The sequence below is a fragment of the Zootoca vivipara genome, chromosome 5 (assembly GCF_963506605.1).
Source record: "Zootoca vivipara chromosome 5, rZooViv1.1, whole genome shotgun sequence".
In the NCBI taxonomy this organism is placed as follows: Eukaryota; Metazoa; Chordata; class Lepidosauria; order Squamata; family Lacertidae; genus Zootoca; species Zootoca vivipara.
Genome location: NC_083280.1, coordinates 15579535 through 15598880, shown reverse-complemented (window position 1 = coordinate 15598880; position 19346 = coordinate 15579535). Strand labels below are relative to the sequence as shown.

The following is a 19346-nucleotide window of genomic DNA, read 5'->3' as shown; positions in this document are numbered from 1 at the left end:
TTGGCTTCTCGCAACGAGGGAACCGCCAGAAGGCCCTCGGTGCTGGACCTCAGTGTCCGGGCAGAATGATGGAGGTGGAGACACTCCTTCAGCATAGCTGCCAAGTTATCCCTTATTTTAAGGGATTTTCCCTTATGCTGAATAGGCTTCCTCGTGAGAAAAGGGAAAACTTGGCAGCTATGCTTCAGGTATACTGGACCGAGGCCATTTGAGGTTGATCCCTGGTGGCATCACTGATTATGAATAGTTCACATGATATGCACATACATTGTGTAAACCAGGTCTATGTACAGCAACGTTTTAACTCCCGGGCTTGGAGCTGTGTACCTAAATCAGTCTGGAGTGCAGTTCCAGACAAATTCCACTAGTGGTCACTACAGGCATATTTTATCAGTGGAAAGAAACCCAGATGTTTGTCTATGGCTCTTTCAGCAGGAAGAATATTTGAACATTTGAAGAAGCAGAAGAAGCAGATTCTCTTTAGACTGTTCTCAGTTGCGATTCAGACAGCCAGGATGCTGAGTGAATTTTGTTCTGTTGTTACAGAACTTTATACTAAATGAACATGCATATTAAAATAGTATGCTTTTAAAAGAATTTATTCTGAGCATCATGAATTATAGCTTGATTTTAAATGCATTGTTTCCATATAGCTGTGTGTAGGATTGGAGGTTCAGCTGTCATCTTCATTATACGCCAGGCGCCAGGCAAGAACATTCCGATTTAACCAAGCCTTTGGCTGATTAACATCTGATACCCTCTTAAATTTTTGTGTGGAGAGGAGGGCGGTTTGTTTTTGTTCTTGCTTTTATTATGTAATTTGTGCTTTTTATCTTGTATTTTTGTGTTGTGAACCGCCTTGAGATCTACGGATGAAGAGTGGTATACATAATAATAATAATAATAATAATAATAATAATAATAATAATAATAATAATAATCTGAATGGGGGGGGCTGTGACCCTCCAGATACTTGCTTCCCCCCCTGATTTGGGTGAGGCAATAAAAGTGTTGAATTAGTGTTTGAGATTAATAATAAAGTGGATGATTCCCTACCCCTAAAAAAAACCTGATGAGATGGATGCTGTTAATGAGCGGTTTGTGGATTCAATATCCAACCTGTTTGGAATGAGTTTGTACCCTCTCCTCCCTGCCAAGCATCCAGCTTGCAGTATTTTTTTTGGGGGGGGGGAGGGAGGTTCTGGCAGGCCAGGTGGCATCTAAGGTATGCAGTAGATTTCATCATCTAAGGATGCAAACCCCCCTCAGATAGAGGACACCTCCAGAATGTCAGTGTTTTGCAGGATTGATACAGGTACATACTGAGGAATTTAGGCTGCACACATAAAGTGGATTAAAACACTTGCTCCAGTGTGACAAATCCACTTGAAAAAAACAACAACAGATTTTTTGTGGTCAGGAGACTGATGGAGAAATGCATTTAAAACTCTGGAATGAAAGACTGATTAATATCATCCATAGTAGGCATTGTTGGGCAGCTGCCAAGGCCCACACCCCTTGCAAGGGGGCCACTGTCATTCATGGGATCTTCCTGGTCTTGCAACTTTCTCTCTAGAAAAAATAAATCACTGCCTCTCATTATGGGACAGAGCTAAATCTGTCCTCATGCTGCAGTGGATTGAGTTTTGCAATTATTTAATTCCGTTTATGAATCATTTCCCATAAAATCTCTCAAAGTCATCACACACACACACACACACACACACACACACACACACACACACACAGCAAGCTCCCCACACAAAACATCATATATAACAATTACAAACACTTTCCTATGCAAAAATAATTTCAAATTCAGTACAGACGTCGAAGGCTCTTCAGTGTCACACGGAAGGCCCGAGCCCCTATCTGTGTTGTAGCTTCTTCCCTCTGCCTTTTTTTTTTAGTTCAGTAGGCTAACTTCTCCTATTGTTTAGTTGGAGAGATATTTTTTAAAAAAAGAAAAAGGGGGGAGGGAGATGAAACACACCCTTCGCATTTTGCATGACACCTCCCATCAAGCTGTGTGGGACTGGGTTCCTCCCAGAGGCCGGACTAACTGATGTGAGGCATCTTTGTATCCTCCAGCCCATCATCACATCAGCCTCCAGTCCTCTCTGCTGACAGCTCAAAGGCAGACCCTGCCACTTGTTCCTCCTCAGCCTCTACACTTCTTTGACTCTTGCAGCAATCCTCAGCCACCCTCTTCTCTTAAGCTGCTGCTGGGTTGCCTGGCTCACCGGCCCAGAGGAGAATCATGGTTGCCACCTGCTTGCACCTCACGGGATTTGTGGCTAGCTTTGTCGGCTGGATTAGCATGATTGTGGCAACGTCCACCAATGACTGGGTCGTGACTTGCGGCTATACCATCACCACCTGCAGGAAGATGGACGAGCTGGGGTCCAAAGGGCTGTGGGCAGACTGTGTCATGGCAACGGGCCTCTATCACTGCAAGCCGCTGGTGGACATCCTCATATTGCCAGGTATGGGCTATCCAAAAACTCGCAAAGGCTGCTTGGGATTTTATGGCAGATTGAAATCAACAGGGCGGCCCCTATGGCTATTTGGTTGCATTCATGCGCACAGTGCTTTTACAGAGTAACAAGCAAAAAAAAAATGACAAGTCTCTGTCCCAAGGATCTTACAATCCACTGCTGGGAAAATAACAGGGACTGGAGGGAAGGAGGATGGGAGGAGAAAGTTAAGCATTCAGGGAAATTAAGAAAGTTAAGTTCTACGAAGTGGGGGAAGTGTGTGCAGGTATATTGACTTTGGTAAGTGCAAAATCTGGCTAAGAAATTATTCTTAGCATTTTTATTTATTTTTTTAAAAGAGAAAGTTGTTTGGCTTCAGCTTTTTCTTAAAGTTTGACCAGGCAGCATTGGTCTTTAAAGCTGTATGTTGTGGTTAGGGAAATGCACTCTGTGCATGCTCAGGCAAACAGATGGTTCTTATTTTGCAGAAGTGGAAATCTTTGAAACACCACAGACGGAAGATGGATCAGCATATTCTTTTACCACCAAACCCCACCCCGGTTCTTACAGTTCAGTCCCAAGTATACACTAATTGGCTTTAAATTCCACTGAATTCAGTGGGAGTAATGATCAAATAAGGTACCTCACATCTGGATGCTGATAGGGGCCTCTCCAGGTTTAATTTAGTGGGCATGGACGGTTGAATTCAAACTGTGGGCTTCTGAGCTTGCACTCTGTGCTATTACGATGGCTATGGTAGACAATATTTAAATGTCTGCAGAAGAGCAAATACTGGTTTTGCTCTTTTTTGTTATATTTACGTGCATGCTGCTTTGACATTCTTTCTTAAACGAATTGGTAGGAGAGACAAAGGAGAGGGCTGCTTCTTCACACAGCTCGCAATGAATTTGTGCAACTTGCTGCCACAAGGTGGTGGTGACGGTCGCAAGTTTAGGAATCTTTAAGAGGAGATTAGACCAAATTCACAAAGGGTTAGAGAAGGGTTGTGGTGGATCAGTGAGAGAACATGTCACAAAAGGTCCCAGGTTCAATTGGGCAAAGAGAAGCCCTTGTGCAAGGCTTCCACCAAAGGGGTTTGTTCAGGGCAGAACATCTGTTTTGCATGCAGAAGGCCCCAAATCTAATCCATAGCATCTCCAAGCAAGGCTTGGAGAGATCCCTGGTTGATACACTGGGAGCTACTGTCACTGAGGCAATACTGAGCTAGCTAGACCAGTAAGTCTGCTTGCTGCTGAACAGTCATAAGGCTGATAGGCAATCTTAAAGTTCAGAGGCACAATGCTCTGAAGAATATGAGCTTACGGGGAGCAACAATGGGAGAGGCCTATTGCCTCCAAGCCCTGCTTCTTGGTTTCCAGGGGGCCTTGGGCTGGCCACTGTGAAATAGGATGATGGGCATGGCCAACCTTTGGTCTGATCCAGAAGGGCTTTTCTTATAATCCTACTTTTTTTGCTGTGCTGATAATGGATAGGATTAGTGTGATGAGCATGAGCTACCTACTATAAGCTCAAAGACGAGGGGAGACCTTCTGGTTTCACACTGTTAGCCCCTGCATGCTGTAAGCTCTCGTGGATGGGCAACTTGTAGGCCTATCTGTGCAGGGACTCATGCAGATCATCAATGCGTTAAAAGTTCCTTGCAATGGTTGCATGCTAGTGCAGTGTTCGAAAGAATATAAGAAGACTGCTTCTGGATCTAAGCAATGGTCCGGCTTCATGTGTTTCTCAGTAGGTACGAAGATGCCTCTGGGAAGCTCACAAGCAGTCCATGAATGCCTTAGCCCTCTCCTGCTATTGTTTCCTAGCAATTGGCATTTAGAGACAGAGTGCCTCTGAACCTGGGAATCCCACATTGCTCTCATGACCAGCATTGCAGCATCATTTAAGTGGTGCACAGAGGCTCCTTGCACACTCAGTGTTCCTCTTTGCCAGTCACAGGTTGACTGCTTAATGTTCACCCAGTGTAAATGTCAGCAGAGGAAGTGTGGTCCATGATGAATCCAAAGACCATGGGTCAAAGGATGCCTCCTGTTGCATCGTCCTTTGTTGCTTTCCAAACTGTGTGTCTGGCTGCGGTGTGTCACACGAAGGTTCCCCACGCTCCTCCTGGGGCTGGAAAGGGTTTAGCTCAGGGGTCCCCAGACTTACCGCGCAGCGGGCCGGCGCCCGCCGCGCCGACCACGCGGCGGGCCGGAGGGCAGGGGAGTGCGCGCGCAGCGGGCCGGAGGGCGGGGGAGTGCGCGCTCGTGCGCATGCACACACGCACACGGTTGGGAAAAAATCGCCGGAAATCGCTTGTGCGCATGCGTATGGGCCTCCCCCGACCTGGAAGTGCATCGGAAATGACCTCTTCTGGGTCGGGAGAGGCCCATACGCATGCGCACAAAGGATTTTCGGTGGTTTTTTGCTGATTTTTAAGATCGCCGCCGCGCCGTGCGCCGTAAGAGCGGGCGGCGGCAGCGAGCGGCAGGGGGCGTCGCGGGCCGGATTGGGAGGCCGATTGGGCCGCATCCGGCCCGGGGGCCGTAGTTTGGTGACCCCTGGTTTAGCTGAACCTCCAGTTTCCTAGTAAAACTGGATTACTGTGTTGCAAAATGATGCACGTCTAAAAAGTGTGTCACCAACATGAAAAGTTTGGAAAGCTCTGTTTTGGGCCATGTGGTTTTATGCTTGCTTCCCATAGGGAGCTATTGGCTGCTGTGAGAACAGGCTTGATGGGTCAGTGGACTGATCCAGCAGGCTCTTCTTATGTCCTTAAGCGTCTTCTCTGTGATTACTGTATTTTCTTTTTAAATAATGCCAAATATAAATGCTTCTTTCTTTCTTTCTTTCTTTCTTTCTTTCTTTCTTTCTTTCTTTCTTTCTTTCTTTCTTTCTTTCTTTCTTTCTTTTAAAAAAGGCAGTTGTTGGCCTTCATTTGCTGTAGCAGTGGATCAGACCAAAGGCCCATCTGGGCCAGAATTCTGTTCTCACAGTGGCCAACCAGATGCTCATGGGAAGACTGCAACAACACTCTCCCCGCTTGTGATCCCTAGCAACCATTAATGGCCTTATCCCCCACAAATGTTTCTAAGCTCCTTTTAAAGCTATCCAGGTCTGTGTCCATCACCACATCTTGCCAGGGTCAAGCCAGGACATTTTGCTGGTTGAAGGAAAAAAGAAAATGCCGCTCCCCCTCCTCTTTCTCTTCTTTTGCAGTCCTCACCAAAACTACTGCCTGCCTGCCTCCTCTGCAGTGGTAGGGGAGAAGAAGGAAGCCAGGGAGGAGTGGGTGGGGGTTGGCAGGGGGAATGGGCTCCTTGGAGGCTGGATCTGCTGCCTGAGGCGATTGCCTCACCTCGCCTCATGGCTGGCCCGGTTCTGAGACGTAGTTTGTTTTGTCTATCCTGATTCTTCCAACATTCAGCTTCATTGGATAGCTCTGGGTTCTGGTATAATGCCTTCACAATGCTACTTGTGGACCTCTCAGATGAATCTGCTTGGCCACTGTAGGATACAGAATGTTGGACTAGATGGAACTTTGCTCTGATCCAGAAGGGCTTTTCTTTAAAAATACCAGGTTTTCATCTAGCCATTCACTCTGGATCTGCTCTGGCCTAGACCTGGCCTAGAGTTTTCATGGACCACATCACATTAGTCCTAAATAATAGTAATGTACTAGCTGCCTATTTGTCACCAAGTCCAATTCAGAGTTTTAGGTTTGAGAATTTGAGTTTTAGGCTTGACTCACCAGCTTAGGACTCATCTACCTGAAAAAGCATTGTATCTGAGTCAGAAAATCCCACAAGTTCCTCTGCAAGTGCCTTGGAAGTAAAAATACAACAATAACAAATTACATTTTCACTGCCCTTTCATGACACCCAAAATCCCCTGGCTAAGGCAGTCACCTCACTCTGCCTAATGGTAGGGACAGCCCTGCTGGGTGATGTTCTGTGGTTTGCAGGAGGGCCTTATCGGCAACGGTGCCCCAGCTTTGGAAAAGCTTCTGCAGTTGGGCTGGTGCTGGTGACAACATTGCATGTCAGCTGAACACTTTCCTCTTCCTCCAGACCTTTGAGTGATGAGGTATTTTGACCTATTTGCATTATACAGATAGGTGTGTGAGTTTTCCTCATTAAATTATTAAGAGTAATACCTAGTTTGGCTTATCTGTTTTACATGTTGTTATTCATTCTAAGGTCTTTTGATGAATTGGGAGGGTATATATCATCGGAATAAGTAAATAAAAGCCAAGTCCCCCTGCCCCCAGTCTCCCTATATATATAGTGCTCTCATGCTAGTGGAGACAAAATTTTAAGAGAAAAAAAATACTGGCTCCATACACACCAGGCATTTAAAGAATCCTCCCTCACATATCCTAGGAACTGTAGTTCATAGCTGTCAAGGTCTCACTTTTTTAAAGGGAAATTCCCTTATGCAGAATAGGCTTCCTCATGAGAAAAGGGAAAACTTGACAGCTATGCTGTAGTTTGCTAAGGGTGCTGGGAATTGTAACTGTGTGTGTGTGTGTGTGTGTGTGTGTGTGTGTGTGTGTGTGAAACTACAGTTCCCAGGATTCAGAGCAGGCTTCCTCAACCTCAGCCCTCCAGATGTTTTTGGCCTACAACTCCCATGACCCCTAGCTAGCAGGACCAGTGGTCAGGGATGGTGGGAATTGTAGTCACAAAACATCTGGAGGGCTGAGGTTGAGGAAGCCTGATCCAGTATGTGTTTGTGTGTGTGTGTCCGCTTGCTTACTTTAAATGTATGTAGCCATTGTGGCTTGAGTGTTGGGAAAATGTAGCATCGCTGCTGTAGAATGTCTGGATACACACAGCCCAGACTTTGGATCTCCTTAGGAGAGAGTTTGAAAAGTCAAAATTCCAGTCTTTGTTTTCTCCTGTTCACACCTGCGGAGAGCTTGCTGTTTCGTTTGCTTCAGAAGCAGAATATCACACACACCAGCTTTTTTTTAGGAGGGCCCTCGTGCACCACCAAGAAAAGTGGCCGAAAGAGGGCAGCAGATTTGCATAAAATTTGCATATGCAAATAAGACACACAGATTCACATTAATAAATAATTGCTATAAATTGAAACGCAATGCACCTCATTATAGTGGTGGAGCAGATGCCTCAGTCCAGATGCTAATTGCTGCTGGACAACTTCAAGGCCCCTACTTGCCCTTCTGAGGGTTTTTTGGCTTCGTGTGCAGCAATCATTTAAAGCATGTGAAATCCCCCCCCCCCAAATCCTGGGAACTGCAACTTACCCCTCACATAGCTAAAATTCCCAGCACCCTCAACAAACTACAGTTCCCAGGATTCTTTTGTAGGGGGAGTCATGCCCTTTAAATGAACAGCATGTGTGCAGCCTAAACCTTCAAACCATACTTGGACTGATCAGCCCTTCAAACAAAGGACTCCTTCAAATAGAGGGCTGTGCTCTGCAAAGGAGGACACATGCCCATTACTTCAAGGGCACAGATGAGAGGAAGGGGTGTGTATGCATTCCTCTGTGTAAATGGATAACTGTCTGGATAATGCATCTGAATTGTCTCCTGGTTTTCAGATCTCCTGTATGAATATACTTTACTGCATCTTGTAGGAGGCACCTGAGTTCTGAACGCTTTTTCCTTCTGGCAGGGTACGTCCAGGCATGTCGGGCTCTGATGATTGCAGCCTCTGTCTTGGGACTGCCAGCTGTTTTTCTTCTGGTGACTGTCCTGCCTTGCATCCGGATGGGCAACGAACCTGGAGTGGCCAAGTACAGGCGTTCCCAGTTGGGAGGAATCCTGCTAATACTCTTGGGTAAGATATGGGCACAGCCTGGCTCACTCACTTGCCAGTGATGCCAGCCTAATCTGCAAAAGGTCAAGTTTTCCAACTGGGGGGGTGCAGTAGTATTTCAAGGTTTTCTAAAGGAAAGCCTGACTTTGTAGGATCTTGGCAAGAAAAATAAGGACTTTGTAATCATTACAGAACCCAGACTCTCAGAATGGCCTAGAGCAGGCACCCCCAAACTTCGGCCCTCCAGATGTTTTGAACTACAATTCCCATTATCCCTGACCACTGGTCCTATTACCTAGGGATCATGGGAGTTGTGGGCCAAAACATCTGGAGGGCCGTAGTTTGGGGATGCCTGGCCTAGAGGGTCCTTTTAAAAAACAAACCCAAAGACTGCAGAACAGTACACACTAAGGCAGCCTTCCCTAAGCCAGTGCTTTCCAGATGTCACTGGACTACAATATCCATAATCACTGAGCACTATCCATGCTGGGGCTGATGGGATTTGTAGTCTAGGGTTGCCAGACCTGCAGGACTGACCTGAAGTCTCCAGGGTTGCCTTGCCTCTTCCAGGTGGCAGAGGAAGGGCTTGAATCTCCAGGTGTAAGAAAGTGCCTTAAATTTGTTTGTTGAGAAGACTACGTGTGCAGCTTGCAAGCTTCAGCTTGGCTGAAGCCAGCCTCAAATTATTGCATAGACTCCCTAAGGGAGGGAGGGTCCTCCCCTCCTTGCTCCCCAATTAACCTCCATCTCCAGGGCTCAGTGATGAGAGGGAGAGCAGAGGAAAATCACCAGGGGCTGCTCCCAAATCTCAGTTTGGGGCCTTGAAATCTCAGGGTCTGAGATCCTCCTGACCTTGCAACCCTATTGTCTTGGTGAAGGCAGATTGGGGAAGGCTTGATACTATTCCACTCCCCTATCCCAGGAGCAGCTAACATTTTGCAAACAGAATGCAAAGGCCTGGTTCACAGCTGTGGACCTTGCTGCTATAAAACCCTGAAGAGGGAGACATGTCCCTGTGTGCCCTCCACAGCTCTGCTCAGTGTGGGGTGCTCCCCTGGCAGTGGCCTGGAGCATCTCTCAGTCCAGTCTATGTTCTCCCCCCCCCTTCCAATGGGGTGGAAGACCCAGTCAGTATCACCCTGATAACAATGAGCTCCACAGTCTTCTCCAGCACCTGCGTATTCTCAAGGCCTCCTCATCTCCTAACAACAGGCCTTGGTGTCTTGTTTTCACCCGCTTGTTTAGCTGAGGGGGAGGTGGGGGGCGGTTGAGGAGAGAGTTGCCTCTTTGTGCCATCCTGCCCTGAAGTTGGCTCTCTCCCTGTGGCAGCCAGAGCTGACATCATGCCTTATTTATAGCGGCTGCTCTGTGTGGTTCCCCCCAACACGCCAGAGAGGCTAAGTGGAGACGTGTCCAGCTGCAGTAGAGGCTTTGAGTTGTCTACAAGCCACACAATTTAGGCAGTAAAGCCAGAGTGGTAGGAATTGTCAGGCAAAAACTGGTGGACTAGTTTCTTGCTGTGTCTTGCAGAGATGGATGTAGGGTAGTGCAAAGTGCAATGCAGACTGAGGAGAACATCAACAATATCCAGGGCTTGGCAGGCCCATAGTTAATGGGGGGCAGCCCCCTAAATGTTATTTGCCCCCCCAATTTTCTTTCACAAACAAATACTCAAGCAAGCAAGCAAGCAAGCAAGCAAGCAAGCAAGCAGGAAAGCCTATGTTTGAAAGGTCTTATTGTCATGCTTTCCCCATCTCCTTCCCCCTGCTGAGGGAAAACATTCCTGGACTAGATGACCCATGTGGTTTCTTCCAACTTTGCAATTCCATGATTCCATGATATAGTTGTCTCTTAAGCCAATAGGTACCATGCATTCTTAACGTTTGCATATCCCTGCCTAGTTGAGATTCTTGCATTGCGGGGGTTGGACTAGATGACCCTGGGGACCCCTCCCAACTCAACAGTTCTATGATCCAACGAGGCATCAATTGGTCATTGCCTGTACTGAGCTAAATGGACTCATGGTTTAACTCAGTGCAAGGCAGGTTCCTCGGTTCCTATGTGACTGTGTGCTTCTACTTTTGTGGTAAGCCATGTTATGTTGGCTGCTGTGCGAATGGCAAAGAGCACAGCATATTAAATATTTAGATAACGCCAGCCTCCTAACCACAGTTGGGAGATCCAGCAGCAGTGCATCTGCTCCAGGCTACAGCAGAAGACAGCAGGCAACGCAGAATAGCTGTTGGCGGCTTGCCAGGAAAATAGCAAGCTCTGATCTTCCAGCTGACTTAATGACAGCTGAAAACAGAGGTTGACAATCATATCAGAGGTGGCCACCCTTCCATCCTGCTTGATGGTTTTTAAAATGCCCCCTGTAACCCTGTTTGCTCATCATATCTGAGCATATTGGAGTTTTAATACACCAAATGAAGCTGGAAATAGAGAAAAGAATTTTCAAAGTGCTTTAGGCAGTGTGAAATGTTTTTTTTAATAGTTTGGAAAACCACAATATGATTGATCAAAGGCAGCAATAAACAAATATGCAGTAAGGCAGGGGGTAACCAATGTGGTACCACCCAGATATTTTGGACTGCAGCTTCCATCAGCCCCAGCAAGCATTGTCAAGGATGATGGGAGTTGTAGTCCCCAACATCGGGAAGCCACAATTTTGGTCACTCCCAGTCACTTCCAGCAATTCTTCTGAAAGCTTTTTTTTTTAAAGCCTAAGAGAGGTCCTGTAGGGATTTTCCTTTGCATTCAACAAGCTTTCTTCTCAAACAGACACAATTTTGGGGGAATCACATAGTTTTGAATGTGAAAAAGATGCCTTTAATGGGTTTTGAAGATTAAAAGCCTTTCTACAACAAAGAAATAAGATACGTTCTAGAATATGTACTCAATAACTGTCTGATCAGTGCAAGGATCTCCACTTGCGCAATAGGACTTTCTGCCCTCTCCTCTCCCGTGTGCCCCATGCCCTCCCCAAATCCTGCTCTGAAGTGTTGGGGGAAACCCAGAACAGATTTAAGGGGCGTACAGGGAATGCAAACCCTATACGTGAGGAAGGTGAGTGAGAACTAGTGTGTTCATTTCCATCCCTCATCCCAGCAGCTCAGTTGCCAGAAGTCGCTTGCTGCATGGGATGGAGCTGCTTTGCTCACTTCCCAGCAGCGGGGGGCTTGCTGCTGGTTCCCAGGAGGGAAAGAGGGAGGGGAGGTTGGTGTGGTGCAAACGTGCTGGCAAGAGCGCTGGGTTGGCTCTGCCTTGCGTTTGCATGGTGCTGACCTCCCTGCAGCATCTCCCTCCTGTGAGCCACACAATGGTGCACCTGCCAGAATGCAGCAGAGCAGCTCTGCCTCACACCGCAAGCCGCTTCTGCGCATTGCCCTCCAGCTCGTGCTTCCAGGACCTCATGACAACATTTCTTCATGCCATCGGTGCCAGCATGCACCACAGCTGCTGATTCCTTCCCAGCACCACCTCCTAGGCCATCTAGGCAACAGCAGGCCCTCTAAATGTCCCTGTTTTCCAGCGACAGTCCTGCATATACAGAAGCTGCCTGGGTTTCTGATTTGATCCTGGAATGTCCCACTTTTCCTTAGAACGTCCCTATTTTCATTGGAAAAATGTTGGAGGGTATGGAATAGAATGTCCCTATTTCCATAGGAGAAATGTTGGAGGGTTTGGGTGCCTGCTCTTCTGCTCCCCCACCTGATGAAATTAGGGTTAAAGGAAGCTGCCAGGTAGGAGGCAGTGTGTGCTTTGTTCCAGGGGTGTGTTTGTGTGATGCTCACAGCAGTTCCTCCACTTTGCAAAAGTGCCTAAACGCCCCCTAAGGCTAGCGCCCCCTTACCTGATGCAACCCGCTCTCAAACGGTAATAGCCGCCGCCCATTTTGTGTCACATTCTCCCACCGGCTAAATAGTGTGTTTGTTGCTTTTAAACCGAACTTTTGTCCCTGTTTTCTTTTCTCCATCCCCCCCCCTCTTGCGTAATCTCAGCACTTTGACACTGCCTCAAGACATCTTTCGATGTGGTCTCTGGAACAAATGTAGCCGTACCAAAGTTTTGTTGTTATTTGACTGATTTCTCAGGGACCAAATCCAGCGCAGCTCTCTTCCACAGGAAATAAAGTATTGCCCAGTTTGATGATTCTCAGATGTGGAAGCCATTTTCTTTCCCTCTTAAAAAGCATGGTTTTTAAGATGCATTTTATCTTTTGAGGGTCTTATTTATTGCCTTTGATTCCTGTGGCTTAAACAGGAAGTGAAGGTATTAGGCACTTTGCCAGGCCTTGGAAGACTTAAAAGGAAACCATTCCCATCCCTGAATAATGTGCACAGTTTGGGTTACCCCCTATCTTTCTCCGAGGGGTGATCCACCTATTTTAATGTCCTAATTTGATCTACTGTTTTGTGATGTATTTTCTGTTTTTTTCACAGATGCAATTTTATTGTTGGTTTTGTGCTGTCCATTTCTGTGACCCTTTTCTTAATGTTGGTGGGAGATTATTATTATTTTTGCAAATAAATGAAAGCAACCCTATCTCAACGCAGATATCACAGAAAAGAACGATTAAAATTATCACATGTTTGCATGATGTCCTGTGCTCCCTGCTGAACAATGATGATCTTTCTCTCTTCCCTTTCCCCCCAAATATTTCCCCAGCTCTGTGTGGCGTTGTGGCTACGATTTGGTTCCCCGTGAGTGCTCACCGTGAAACCATGATCATGAGTTTTGGATATTCCCTTTACACGGGCTGGATTGGGTCTGCTCTTTGCCTTTTTGGTGGGTCCATCATTGTCTGCTGCTCCGGTGACGCGGAAACATTTGGCCAGAACCGTTTCTACTATGGATCTCGATCCAGCTCCCCAACCCATGCTAAAAGCGCCCATGTATAAATGATCCTGAGACTTCCTGCGCCTTTATCACCAAATGTTTCGAAACGGGTGGATGAGTTTTCTTTGTGCTCCAGGTGTTATGCTTGCTTGCATCTTTGCGCACAGGTTGACCGCATCCCTTGCAGAAGATTTAAAGAAACGGTGTGATATTTCTTAAGCAATAAACTCCACTGGTTTGCCTTAATAGAAACCTGTAGCAAAAAAAAGACCAGGTCAGCCCTTATATACGTCTCACTGCCCAAGGCTTATATATTCACTGTTGAAACATTAAGTTTTTTCCTCTTTCCTCCTTCTCCCTCAGTCTAGGAAGGTAGCTAACAAATACACACCTGGATTGTTTGAATTGCCAGTCTTTTTCTCAGAAAAATTGACCAACAACTTCCTTTCCCTACTGCCCCAGATCCAAGGTCATCTTTTGGGGCAAAGTTACAATGAAAGGGAGAGGAAGGAAGACACCGTACTTTCCCATCTGCACAAATGTTTTCTTTTCCATGAGATTAGGGAGTAATCTCTTTGCTTTCTCAGCAAAAGCTTTTAAGGAATTTGATCACTTTAGTAACAGTGTTTTTGCCTAAACGCATCAGTATGAAGGAGATGAAGCGAAAAGTTTCTAATTGCAAGGTAAATAACAGAACACTTGTACATAGCCTTAAAATACATGTGATGGGGCTGCTCCCCGCAACCTCCCCTTCTTTTGTACAGGTTTGTTGCTAAATGTAGTTTATTTTTATTTTTTACTTTGTTCCAATTAATTTGTATTCTGACATGCACTATTGAAGTGGAACTTATTTTAAAAAAATTACTATAATCTATCAGTTGCCAGTTCCGTGAAAAAAATCCAATGAATACTGATGATGCTTTTGGTCTTTAAGTGAAATACTGTAAAATACACAGAAATAAATGTTGAAATTACTAGTTCATTTTCTTCTCCTTGTGCTTGTGGTTCTCTTATTGCCCTGTGTTGTTTTCACTCCATCTTTCTAGTAGATCTGAATGTGTGTGTTGTATATCCATATCCATATTTGTAGGAATAATGATGATAACACAAACAAGAGCATCCCGAGGCACCTTAAAGACTAGCAAATTTAGTGTGATATATGTTTTAATGGGACCTGAGATTCTGTCCAGTTTGAACATTTGACCAAGTGAGGGATAGCCATCAAAGCCAATGCTCCAGTGAATTGGCTAGTCTTTACTGGTTTTACTGCAATGAACATAACTACTTCTCTGGAATTTGTAATTCCAATAGCTAAAAATATAATAAATTGAAACTCATACCACCTTCCTTGTGCACAGTTAAGTAACCGAATCTCATTGGTTTTGGTGTTCGCTACAGGGTGCAGATGACTTATGTCACCCAAGTCGGCTGAAAAATTTCATTTCATTTCACTTTTAATTTGTATACCACCTTTCTATATTACTATACACAAGGCGGTTTGCAGCAACAAAATATACAACCAAAAACACCTCATAATAATCTGATCCAATACAAAAAGTCATGAGAAAACATAACTTTAAAATGGAACAAATTGATGTCAAAAATGGTAATATCTTATAGCAAATAAAGTAAGATGCAGAGTTTAGGATAGCCACATTGGCACTGGGTATATTGGCACTGAATTGCCTTTTGCAATCAAGCAGATTCCGAACAAAATGCATGTTTTGTCATTCACTGTAATTTGTTGTGTCAATTTCATATTGTTTTCTCATTCTCCTTCTCCCTCTTGACACAATGTTCACAATGTGAACTATCATTCCACAGATCCTTGGCAGAACATTTGTGCGCATTACATCATAGGCTCCGCGTACAGTTACTTGCTTTATGTCCCGTAAAGAAACAATAAGCGCTGCCATTGTGAGATGTGGGCGCCACAATGGAATGTGTAACACACAGATGTGCAGCTTTGTGAAAACTGGCCTGAGATTGTGGACGGTGTTGTTTTTATGCATGCTGCTCTCTGCTGAATGGATCCCATTCAGATGGCTGGGACAGGGCTGAGCCAAAGCTGTAATGATGCATAAACTGCAAAGCAGCTTGGGAATAATGGAAGCTCCATCTCTGATCATAGACAAATTTCAGAGGGCAATTGGAGCAAGAGACTCCACAGCTGGAATTCATTGACAAATTTGATTGCATTTGTTGATGGCTTCAGCAAGGAGCATATGCATATATCTTCTTTCTCACATGGTAGGGTTGGTGGTGGTTTTTTTTTTGGATATTGCATCCACGTTTAGTGCTCCAACAATAGTTTCACATGCAGATGCAATGCTAACAGCAAGCGTTTGGATTCTGTGAAATGTCCAGACTCGGTGTGTTTTGTATTTCCATTATTTTACTAACCTGGCTTATCTTCTAGTGTACTTTAATGTGTGGTCTTGAACCAGGTATCATTGAACCAGGTATTTTAGATGAAAGGGAAATGTGCTCCCTTGACCTTTCCTGAAGGGAATGCTATTGGGCTGGCCTGCTCTCTGCTGGAGTTCAGCACTGCCTTTTTGGATCCCTGGAGGGCAGTACTGAGCTACCAGCTCAATAGGGTCAGGTGATACAAGGCACCAATAGGGTTCCACCTAGCCATATAAAGCTGCTAACTCTGAGCTGCTCCTCTGGCTGACCAACAAAGTGTTCAGTTACAGATAACAGCCTGAGCCTTCTCAACTTACAGTCTGATTACCTGATAGTATAGGTGCAGAAATGTGCAAAACCTGAGGTGGTAAAACGAACAGTGGCTTCTCTAGACATCCTAGCCAGTGTGACATAGTGAGCTGAGTGCCAGACTAAGACTGGGGAGACCTAGCTTCAAAACTCCAGTAAGCCAGGAAGTGGACTGGGTCACATTAAGAAATTGAGGTAGCTCAGCTGGTTAGAGCATGGTGCTGATAATGTCAAGGTCACAGGTTTGATCCCCATGTGGGACAACTGCATTGAAGGGGGTTGGATGAGATGATCCTTGGGGCCCCTTCCAGCTCTATGGTTCTATGATACTAAGATTGAACAAATACTCTCTCTGCCTATCCTACCTCACAGGATGTTTGTGAGGATAAAAGAGCGAATGAGAAACCTTGCAAGCCATCCCGAGCTCCTTGGAGGAAAGGTGTCACATGGCCCAGCTACACCTTGGCTTGTGAAATGGAGACTGGACCAAACAGAGTGTCTCCTTCTAGTTTGCCTTCCCCTCCCATGACCTTTCTGCTGCTATCAGGTGGAAGTCTTTATTTTCCTTGGCTGCCTCCACCAAACAGCCTAAGCTTCTTTGTGTCTCCTTGAGAAGACCTCAAGGTAGTGCGGAGTTTGGCTTTTAAGCGTGCACTGGGGTAAAACCACAGGCAAAGGAAGAGCACAAGAACAAACATCCCTGGCAAATTTCACAATGGACAAAATATGGGGGCAAGCAAGAGTACCACTTTAAACTTTCCAAACAATTAAATATAACCCTACAGTCAGTATTCAAAAATATGCAAAGTATTTTCAACACACTAATGGTGTGGATTTTATTTGCACTATTCTCGTTGCTTACTTCTCTTGTTGACTGTCTTTGTTAGGCTCCCCTCCGACCAGGCCCATGGCATGCAATATGGGAACCTTGCTGAAGCCAAACAGGTTTGGGTGTGGTCAGTGGCTGGTTGGGAGCCTTGATATAACTGCAATAAATGAAGAAGTACTGTAGATATGATAGTGGGGTACAGGCAGCAGATAGGGAAGCAAAGATTCAGCATAACTCACAGTATGTCCCAACTGTACATATCAAAGGTTACCATCCCCTGATCATTGGCTATGTCCATATTTTCAAGTCAGATCAGGGCTATGTCCATATTTTCAAGTCAGATCAGAGCTAGGTTTTTTGGGGGGTGGGGTGGGGAATACATCAAAACACAATATTTCTCATGACACCACAACATAGATGTGGATTGTGGCTAATTCTGTGTGGACACAACTTCAGAAACCAGTGGTGGGAGCACACTGAATGAAGAGTACATGCAGCCTGCATCACATCTGATGCCCTCTGGCACAATGGGTCAGTGCATCTGGCTGCTAACCAGAAGGCTGGTGGTTCGAGCCCACCCAGGGATGGTTGTGGGCAGGGATTCCTTCCAATTTTATGATTCTATGATTCCTCCTTCCAGATAGTGAGCTACATTTTATCACTCTCCCACACCTTGCAGGACAATGCTGATGGCCAGCTTACCAAGTGATAGCATGCACATTGCAGGAACTTGCCACCTGGTATGCAGGCCATCGGTAGAGCGGACTCTTCCATAGCTCCTTCCTTGAATAAATAGGACATTGACTCTTCTGCCTTTGAATTGTCCTCCTCTGGGTTCTTGGGTGCAACATCCACATGCCATGTAGGCTCTGTGTTGTGGAAGTTTACGGATTGTCCATGCCTGATGTATGCCTAGGGGGTGGCATGGGAGTGAGGATAATAGCATTCTCTACTGCAACAAAAGCTGATCACACAAGGGTGGTACTGTGTTCAGCAGGCTATAAATAGTGGCTAAGAGTAGGTCACATGGCTACCCCAAAAGCTATGTAAAGGTTTAGCAGCCTGATGGAATCACTGAGAGGCATTGTCTTTGGGCAAGAAGCTCCCTTGCTCTCTAAGTGGGTGATGGAGGAGGGGCAGAGTCACAAATGTCAATAGTTTCTGCAGCAGCAGCACCTCCCCCTCCCCCCCCCTCCAAGCCACTAATGGTGCTAGGCAAGAGTGACTCTTATGCACTGTCTGTAGCTTCAGCTGTGGATACTCTGGAGAAGGAAGACATTCCACGGAGTTTGTTGGCCTCGGAGAAGATGAAATATAAAGGGGGACATTGTTATCAGCTATGAGGTCAACTACTGCTGGTGAAGGAGTCAAATTTGCATCGAAAGCAATGTGTGACTTTAAATCTTGCAAGCTGCCGCACCAACAGAAGCAGAACCAATTCGAATGATGGGTTCTTTTCAGCATAAAATGCATGCCACGATCTTAATAATGCTGTTGCTTTGTGATTCTTATTTCTTTGTGACGAGATGTGCCCACCAAAGGGCAGGAAATTACATTTGCAACCTGTAACAGTTTACCATGTAGAGCTCAGAGTTTTGAGAAGGCAGAAAGACTGAGAAGATTGACTTAGTGCACATTCACAGCATACATTTAAAGTGCTATGATACCACTTCAAACAGTCATGGTTTTCCCCAAAGAATTCTGGGAGCTGGAGTTTGTTAAGGGTGATGAGATCTGTTAGGAACCCCCACTTCCAACTCTGCAGTTCTATGATTCTATGATTCCTGTGACCAATATAAGCAACCTTCTATTTTTTAAATTGCGAATGCAGAATTTTATGTTGTTGTAACCCACTGTTGGACCTGCCGGTGAAGGGATAATGATGAATAGCAATCTAAGTTCTCCAATTGCCAGCCCTTCTGTAGCCGAGACAGCAGCAGGCACAAGAGGGGACGTATCAACAGGCTTGGGAGAACCCTGTGGGTGTGTGGAAGTGGAAAATATACAGGTGAAACTCGGAAAATTAGAATATCGTCAAAAAGTGCATTTATTTCAGTAATGCAACTTATTATTATTTATTTTTCTTTTAATTTTTACAAATGCTTTCTTTTGGAAATTCCACAGAAATAAAACAAATATATATTCCGGCGTATAAGACGACTGGGCGTATAAGACGACCCCCAACTTTTCCAGCTAAAATATAGTTTGGGATATACTCGCCGTATAAGAAATTCGACCCCTGCGTATAAGACGACCCTCAACTTTTCAGAAGATTTTCCTGGGTTAAAAAGTAGTCTTATACGCAGGAATATACAGTAGTTACAATAATGCAAAAATAAACATCGCTAGTACATTTCATTAATTACATTCCATTTATAATTGACCCGCCTAACGACAAATAATTACAATTACAACAAATAAAGGCTTGACATATCTTGCTTTGCATGTCATGCATCTTTCCCCTATATTGGTTTCACCTTTTAAGTTGCGTTACTGAAATACATGCACTTTTCGACGATATTCTAATTTTCTGAATTTCACCTGTATTTGGGAGGGATGCTCCAGGAACTGCCTAAGTAAGGGAAGCTTGAACAAGCCCATTGGACACAGAATGCCATCTGACTATTGGAGGGAGAATGAGAAAATATGGGAAATGGTTGGAGGGGCAAGGAATGGAATGATCCTGGAAAAAGGGCA

The 19346-nt window shown here is 45.3% G+C and overlaps 1 protein-coding gene across 1 annotated transcript; it reads left to right on the top strand.

Annotated features, from left to right (window-relative positions):
* The first annotated feature begins 2072 nt into the window (after positions 1 to 2072).
* CLDN11 (claudin 11) lies at positions 2073 to 13547 on the top strand. The gene is made up of 3 exons (XM_035134022.2): positions 2073 to 2486; positions 8120 to 8284; positions 12932 to 13547. Exons 1-3 carry the CDS (start codon positions 2261 to 2263, stop codon positions 13162 to 13164), a joined length of 624 nt encoding a protein of 207 aa, XP_034989913.1. The 5' UTR covers positions 2073 to 2260; the 3' UTR covers positions 13165 to 13547.
* The last annotated feature ends 5799 nt before the right edge of the window (positions 13548 to 19346 follow it).

Bases quoted from the DNA above. Each gene is read 5' to 3' on its own strand.
- CLDN11 (XM_035134022.2), top strand. From the start codon at position 2,261: ATGGTTGCCACCTGCTTGCACCTCACGGGATTTGTGGCTAGCTTTGTC. The intron at 2,487-8,119 runs GTATGGGCTATC...TCCTTCTGGCAG, and splicing joins GGACATCCTCATATTGCCAG to GGTACGTCCAGGCATGTCGG. The intron at 8,285-12,931 runs GTAAGATATGGG...ATATTTCCCCAG, and splicing joins AATCCTGCTAATACTCTTGG to CTCTGTGTGGCGTTGTGGCT.